Source organism: Mixophyes fleayi, chromosome 1 (genome assembly GCF_038048845.1).
Source record: "Mixophyes fleayi isolate aMixFle1 chromosome 1, aMixFle1.hap1, whole genome shotgun sequence".
Lineage (NCBI taxonomy): Eukaryota > Metazoa > Chordata > Amphibia > Anura > Limnodynastidae > Mixophyes > Mixophyes fleayi.
In genome coordinates this window covers 314,443,056-314,451,882 of record NC_134402.1, presented here as the reverse complement: position 1 = coordinate 314,451,882, position 8,827 = coordinate 314,443,056, and the positions used below count along the sequence as shown (strand labels likewise).

The following is an 8,827-nucleotide window of genomic DNA, read 5'->3' as shown; positions in this document are numbered from 1 at the left end:
CTGCTCCCCCCTCCTTCATCACACTGGGCCATGCTGCCTCCCCCTTCATCACCCTGTGCCATGCTGCTTCCCCCTCCTTCATCACACTGGGTCATGCTGCCCCCCCCTTCATCACCCTGTGCAATGCTGCTTCCCCCTTCATCACACTGTGTCACGCTGCTCCCCCCTTCATCACACTGTGCCATGCTGCTTCTCCCCCCTTCATCACTCTGAGCAATGCTGCTTCTCCCCCCTTCATCACTCTGTGCCATGCTGCTCCCCCCCTCCATCTCTCTTGGCCCTGCTGCTCCCCCCCATTTCATCACTCTGTGCCATGCTGCTTCCCCCCTCATCACTCTGTGCCATCCTACTTCCAACCCCCTTCATCACTCTGTGTCATCCTGCTTTCCTCCCCTTGCCTCCGTTCTTTTACTTACCTTTCTAATGGCTTCTCTCTTCTCTTTTCTTCTCTTCTTCTCTTCGGACTTCTTCCTAACGGAGCAGACAGGAGGGAGTAGGGGTACCAGTGCCGCAATTATGTAAGTAGTTTTTACTTTCTTAATTTTTTTCTAAAACTTGTTGGTCCCCCCACCAACAAAGAGGACAAAGCCATCAGGCGTCGGAACCCATCGGGGAATACCCCGGCTCCCCTATGGGCCAGTCCGACCCTGTCTGTAACACTTAATGCAGTAAGGACTTTTTAAGACAAGCATTTTTGGGCTATATTGGGATAAACTATATTCCAATAATCTGGAATGAGACCTACAGTGGTTGTGTTAGTAAAAAACATTTCATTTGAAACAATCTTTTTAATTCAAGTATTTTTATTGGTATTTCAAAAATACAAACATAAAAAATAAAGAAAACATACAAAGAAAAGCAATCACAAGTATAACTCAAACAGAGTCAGGAGAATTATCCATGTTAGTACATCACAAAATTACATCATTTGTGCGAAACTCGTTAGGAGCATGAACCAAATATGCCCTCACATAGATATTCATACAGATACAAAAAGAGGGCCTGCATAGTTTACCCATGAGCCACAGTGGCGCAACCAGACAAGGCATAAATGTTACAAAGTGTGTGACATTTGACATTTAACATTTGACCTGAGGACCTGTAGACTTAAGCATTCGGGATCCACCGTCTCTGGGAAACAAGTGCGTATGGAGACTGAAGCCATCTATACCATATAGCCTCAAATTACTTCCAGCCTATCTGCTGGTATACACAAACCTCTCGTGCCCAATAGTAGTATTCACCAATGCTTTCCAATATTTTATCATGGGACTTGCTGGAGCCAACTTAATGACAGTTTTTTGAATACAGTGATTAACCCTGCGCCAGAAAGTTTGTATGTTTGGGCACTCCCAAAGAAGATGCCCAAAACTACCAATTTCTGAGTTACATTTCGTGCAATTGAAAGTATTATTAGGGCGGAATTTTGCCAATCTAATATTGGTCAGGTAAGCCCTCTGTAAAATGAAAACTTGTATTTGTTGGAACTTTAAGAATGATATGTGATACTAGACCTGTCCAGGGCAATCCCCCAGTCCCTGTCAATTAGAGGACCTATATCTATTTCCCACTGGTTTCTCAAGTCATCCAAATCACCCACCGTAGATTCATATAGGAGATATGAATATATATATATATAAGATCAAACCCTTGTGACCAAGGGACTGTAATTGCTTTCTCAGTGGGGCTATAACAATTATCGGTGGTTTCCCATTAAAATGTGTTGTTATAGCATGTTGCAATTGGAGGTAAGAGGAGAACATTGTTCTGGGTATGGAGAATTCCCTAGATCAGGGTTTCCCAAATCCAGTCCTCATGGCTCCCCTACAGTGCAGGTTTTCCGGATCACATGTGACATAATTAGGACCACCTGTGGATCTGTTACAATGTGTCAGTCAGTAATGAATACACCTGTGCTCCAGCAAGGAGATATGGAAAACCTGCACTGTTGGGGAGCCCTGAGGACTGGGTTTGGGAAACACTGCCCTAGACAGCTGATCAAAGGATTTGAGAACATCCGTGTCATATAATTGACGAAGAACCTTTACACCATATCGAGACCACCGCATGGACCCTTTAACTGTGTCCAATTCCTTTAATTTCTTTCTCCCCCATATTAAAGTAATTTTATCGTTTTAAAATAAGCATTGCCCAATCAATTGTATGTGTGTCCAAAGCACAAAGTGATTTATTTTTAACAGATGTAAATAGTCAACAATTCAATACATTATTATATCATGATAAAGTATAGTACAGCACAGCCAATACCAAAAGTTAAGTACATACCAAATGCAATCGCTTGCGCACGCTGCGCAACCACCGGACCCGATGGACAATATTCTGTATAGAATATTGTGTCAGAGTTGACTGAGGCCCCAGTGAGATGCAACTAATATATATACAGTCAGTGTTTCATTGTGAACAATAGAGATGACGTAGATTGTTTCTATAGGTCCAGACGTTGGGTGGGTCCAGGCCAGACAGGTAATAGGTTGATTCAATCTAAGGAATCCAAAGGTGGGGGTCTTCTCTCCAGGGGGTCTGCTCCTTTTCATAGCCAGTATCATACAAAGGTTTACTCTCTAATATCAATAACTAAAGTATGCAATGTGCGATCTCTTCGCCGACTGCACCGGACAGCTGCTGATGATTAGGGCTTCAATATGATATCAGGCATGACACCTTTCCTATTACCTAAACCTTTAATAACACTACAATGTACATATAATCACTATATATATATATATATATATATATATAGACTAATAATAAACCGAATACTATCTGCTCCTGAATTACAGTGTAACAGAACCAATATGAAATTATATAAATAACTAACTGTTGTAATGCGAGTGTGTGCGCGTGTATTTTACCGTGCGAATGCACCACGCCACGTAACACATGGCGTACGCTTCGCAATACGCACGGCAAACCAATATTAAACCAATATACTTTCGTTCATCCAATTATACGACTTCAACACCCAAATGGGTGGCATGGATTAGTGTCAGTATATCCCACCATTTTATTACTAATTGTCCAAATCTTAATTGCTTGTATCGTCAGCGGGGGAGCCAATGAATTAAACTGTCTTGACAGCAGTGACTGTAAAGGCATATGGTTAGCATTAAATTGGAGCATTAATTCCCAATGTAGGTCGTCGTAATCAGAATCAGAGACCCATGTCTTGAGATGAGCTAACTGAGAGGAAACATAATATAATTTCAGGTTAGAAAGCGCTAGGCCAACAGAAAATCTAGACCTGCACAGCGAGCTAAGCTTGATCTCAGCCCTCCCCCTCCCCAAACCAGAGAGACCAAGTATTGGTCAATGCTACGAAAGATGGAAGGTGGGATTTGAAACAATCTTTTAGTAGCAATTAAAAGACTGAGTGGATGGTAAGACAAATCTAGTTTATAAAAAAAACTGTTCCTATTTGTATAATGTAAATTGCACTTAGAAAGTTACAAAGGAAAGACAGATATTACACGTTTTGGGCCTGATTCATTCGGATGCAATAATTTTCAGGTTTAGCAGATAAAGCAGGATGCCAACATTACCAGGTTTAGCAGATGAAGCAGGTTACCAGGATTACCAGGTTTCGCAGATTAAGCAGGATACCATAATTTACCAGGATTAGCAGATGAAGCAGGAGACACTAGATGCCGGCACACATTGTAAAAGTGCAGATTCAGGTTACCAGGTTTAGCAGTACAGGCACAGGATATCCTGGAGGAATCAGACAGGAGGAAGGTCAGGCAAGCCAGGGTCATAAGTCAGGCGTTCCATACAATGCCATAGAGTAAATAGGAGCAGAGTCATACAGAGCCGCGGTCAGGGTCACAGATGCAGGAGTAATATGTGGAGACAAGCTGAGGTCAAATACTGTCACTCACCGGACCGTGAGTGCCTCTGCACTGGTGCGTGGCTCCCTAGCCTCCTGCCGGCACCTGTCCTAAACTGTGGCCGTCCACCATCCTAATGGATTGCGCATGCGCAGCTCCCAAGAACTCTTGTGGCTGTTGCTTTTAATCCAAATTGGTTGATCAGGCAACTCCCTATTTAAGGCACCTGTGTGCATTACCTCATTGCCTGATCTTGGAGTCTCATTCCCTGTGAGTCTCTGAAGGTGTTCCCTGTGTTCTACTAGTGTCTTCAATTTCCTGCTGATTCCTGATCTACTCATCGCTGGTTTCCATACCCGCTACTATCTTCTGTGTACTACTAGTGTCTTCAGTTCCTGTGGATTCCCTGTGCTTCTCATCGCTGGTTTCCATACCTGCTACAGTCTCCTGTTTCCTGCCTGTGTCCTCAGCTGGACTCTGATTACCGGATCTACTCACCTGTGGTTCCTACACTCGTCTCTGCCGTCCAGCGTCTCTGCAGTTCCTGCATCTCCCTGTGGACAGACTGTTCTACTGAATAGCGGTATGCCTATCTGTTATTGACTTTCTCCGTTTACTCTGCATATCCGCTAGGACAAGTTTCCACGCTCAGCAGCGGTATCCATACCCGCTATAGACTGTTATTGTTATGCAGCATACCTGTTTGGAATTAACCGTACTACTCAGTCGTTATATGCATAACTGTGATTAACTATCCATTATTGGCCTGCATATCTGTGCTGAGCAAGTCTCTACCAAGCAGCACCACACATACCGTTATATAGACTTTCTTGGATTCGCTGCATACCTTTTGGGATCAAGTTCCTCTGTGCTCTCAGTGTCTGCATCCTATTATCTTTGTATGCTTCCACTCATCAACACTTGTACACATCCTCACCTATTAAGCAGTGGTACAACTTGCTATACGCAGACCACTGACTTCCCCGCTACCTACCTGCACCTGGACAAGTCTTCTCACCATAAGCAGTGGTACAACTTGCTATACGCAGACCACTGACTTCCCCGCTACCTTCCTGCACCTGGACAAGTCCCTTCACCATAAGCAGTGGTACAACTTGCTGTACGCAGACCACTGACTTCCCTGCTACCTCCCTGCATCTACTCACGTCCATCCTGATCTCCATGTTCAAATCTGCCTTTCCACTATATCAGCTAGTCGCTGATTCATTGAACAAAGATTGCTGCAAGTCACTGACTTTCCTATTATCTATTGGCATTCTCTCTCCATCTGCTGTGATATCTGTTCCGCTAGTCACCCCGCTACCAGAGGACCGTTGTAAGAACTTCACTACTCTGGTAAGCCCAGTCATCTGGTGAAATCCTGGGCAAGACTCCTAGTGCCCGTGACAAATACCAAGAGTTCCAACAGGCATGAATCAGAGGAGTACTCAGAGAAGCCAGCAGCAATGGTAATTGATGAACTGGCTCAGATTGACGGGAAAGGCAGTCTCTTAAACGCCAGACACAGGTGATTAGAATCCAGGAGTACTGATGAAGGCTTAACCCTTTGCAGGCAGGATCAATGAAGGCATACAGATACAGAACTACAACCTGAGGCAGATTGTGACAGTAAGTTCATGTCTGAACGCAAATTACGCTTACAATGGCCTATAAGTTGAAGGATGGAATGGGATGGGAAGGGGTAGATGAATCTAGGCAATGTACAGTAAGGGAGTGTCGACAGTGTGCCAATGCAGATGCGGCTGATTCAAGTCCTGGGTTTTATTACTTAGTCCTGTGATGGTGACTGTTTCCTTTTTATTGGTTCCTTTTAATTTGATTGGTCTGATTCTGCAGTCGGTGGTGGCTATCCATCTAAGCAAAATGAATTGGTGTACCCAAACTTAAGAAATGAATGCACATTTCAACTTTGGATGACACCATCAATATCAAGGGACAGACAAACTCATTTAAGCCTTTGCAGTCCTACTATCAGAATGTAATTAGCCTCAATTTGTTTTTATTTTACATATTTATAAATCCTCCACATATATAGCTCTGCAAAATTAAGTTACCAAAACCTGTTTAGTTAGATTAAATATATTATGATTTCCTAAATCAACAACCACATTAATATATATAGTATCAGCAAATTCCGTAGTGCTTTACAATTGGGAATAAACAGTAATAAATCAATACTCGGTAATACATACAGACAGAGAGGTAAATATTGCATATTGGTCCAGCTAGAATGCAAAAGTAAAAAGTACTTAGTGGGCTATATGATCCCCCCATATGAAGCAATGGCAATATATTTTAATGTAAATATACTTTATGAACTGTGTGAAAAAACATGTAAATTTTCAGACAATCAAGTGCATTGCACCAAGAACATGCTGCCTACGGAAGCCAGAATAATGGCAATGGGTATAAGAGTAACGTCCGGGTACCTGCTCAACCTCAAGAAACCTATAATTTGTATATTACTAAAGCAACATTATTCATTTTTTCTCCTATCTTAAATGCTTTGGGGTTTCTAAATAACACATAGGGGCATTTTCAATTAAGTCTAAAGATCGCGGATACGCGCTTCCACTGACAACACGTTACCACTTATTGCAGTTTTCCGTGCGCACCCATAATGTTACGAAGGGAAATCGGCAATGTTGCGGTACTGTATTCTCACTTTAAGTGATCTTCGGACCTAATTCAATATGCCCCATGGACTGAAGTCTTTATTTTTATGTTAAATTGTTTGATTTTGCATTATTCTATACTGCCTTTAGGAAGCTAGTACCATCATTTATATATATATATATTGTCGTTGTATATACATTCATTTTAGTAACAATATATTTAATTTTGTAGACAGTAATCCTCCAAATGTCACCCCAAGCACCAAATATCTCAGCAGAAATGACTCAGCTCAGTCAAATTAAATTTATGTTTGTTGGATTCACACTTGGTATTTGGGCACAGTCCTGTGTCTTTCTACTATTCATTGTACTTTATTTTCTATCTCTAACTGGGAACCTCTCAATCATTATAGCCACCTGGCTGGACAAACGTCTCCATATTCCCATGTATTTCTTTCTGAGCAGCCTGGCTTTCTTGGATATTTGGTTTATATCATCTACAGTCCCCAAACTGCTCACTATACTGGCTTACAACAACAGAGCAATCTCTTTATATGGTTGCATTCTGCAGCTTTATTTTTATGATTCCTTTGGAACTATAGAGTTTTATCTTTTAGCTGTTATGTCAGTGGATCGCTATGTAGCAGTCTGTAATCCATTGAGGTACCATTCAATATTCACCAACAGGGTCTGTCTTTGGTTGGTTCTAATATGTTGGATATTTGGATTTATTACTTTCACCTATCCAACTATGTTAATCTTTGATTTTCATTTCTGTGGTCCATTTGAAATCAACCATTTCTTCTGTGATACTTCAGCTTTGGTGCTGATCAGTTGCTCTGGTGTAAGACAGTTTGTTATGTTTTTTTCCATTTTGGCCTCAGCTGTAATTTTGGGCTCTTTCATCGTCTCCTTCATTTCCTATTGCAATATTCTCTTCACCATACTTATGATACCCTCTACCAGTGGAAAAATCAAAGCTTTTTCCACTTGCACGTCCCACTTCACTGTGGTCTCATTAACCTATGGCAGTGCCATCTTTATATATGTACGCCCAGTTGGAAGTTCTTCCCCTAACTTTAACAAAACTGTTGCACTTCTTAACAGTGTCATCACACCAGTACTTAATCCATTCATATACAGCCTGCGGAATAAGCAAGTCCAACAAGTGTTCAGAGATGTGAGGATGAAGATTGCTCAACTTATTTCCTAAAAAGATAAAGAGGATATCAAGTTTTATAAAACTCTAAAGTCCTCTCCCCATTCATTAACAAGTGTCAGCTCATCTTGAATAATTCTAATACACTTTGACCCTTCTTAGTAGTATATACCAGTCCAGCTTCTGACAAGCATTGTGTAGAAGGAGAAAGAGAAGTTGCCTCTCATTAACGGGAGATGCTGGTGCTGGCCTGCTGCAAGCATGGAAGGAATAATGTTTTAACACAGTTTTGCTATGTGCTGGTTAAACTGAGAATAATGTTTACTTGATTTGTGTGCCCTAGTAATTTCAAATAATTTTTTTTAAGAACAGATAGTTCTTTCTTTTGGTAACACATTGAAATAACATTTTAAGGGGCACATTCAATACTCGGCGGCATCGCCGAAAATCCTGCGCTCAAAAAATATTACCGTTAATACGGTAATCCTGCACGTAAAAACCGCTAATACGGTAATTTACTTGCTGGATTTCAGCTCGCAGCTCAGGGAGCAGGGGGCAGCGAGATATTACTGTATTAACGGTAATATTTTTTGAGCGCGGCATTTTCGGCGATCCCGCCGAGAATTGAATATGCCCCTTAGTGCTCTATGTGGACAAAAACTTTTAATATTAACAAAAAATAAACTTTTTCATGATTCTTACCATAGTTACTTTGACCCAGTTAATGTAGAATGTTACACCCCCCAAAAACAATCATCTATTTCTACTGAGTATAAATATAACTAATATGCTTAGATTATGTAAGGTATGATGGATTTATAGAGCATAACAATGATATTGCTTATTTAGTTCATTTTTATTTGTTTATTTTATTCACTTTCAACCAGGTGACATTACTTTGGTCTCCCCTACTGGCAACATTGTTAGATTCTGTGTGACTTAGATGCATGAGCAGCTGGCATTTTCCTGTGCTGACAGGCAGGGGAGATATTGGGACACATCAGTTCCCCACACTGGGGCAAATCCCTGCTGGTATCACTTTTGTGATGTGAGCAGATTTCGAGTGCCAAATGGAGAGGAGCAATTGGAGAGAGGATAAGGGAGTGGTGAAAGTGGAGAAGGGAAAGGGGAAGAGGGGAGAGAGGATAAAAAAAAAGGAAGACTCTGGGGGGGGGGGGGGGGCGTGG

General features: G+C 41.6%; 1 protein-coding gene across 1 annotated transcript; it reads left to right on the top strand.

Annotated features, from left to right (window-relative positions):
- Nucleotides 1-6,761: 6,761 nt before the first annotated feature.
- LOC142151469 (olfactory receptor 6E1-like) lies at nucleotides 6,762-7,694 on the top strand. The gene has a single exon (XM_075207194.1). The coding sequence runs from the start codon at nucleotides 6,762-6,764 to the stop codon at nucleotides 7,692-7,694; it is 933 nt and encodes a 310-aa protein (XP_075063295.1).
- Nucleotides 7,695-8,827: the final 1,133 nt, after the last annotated feature.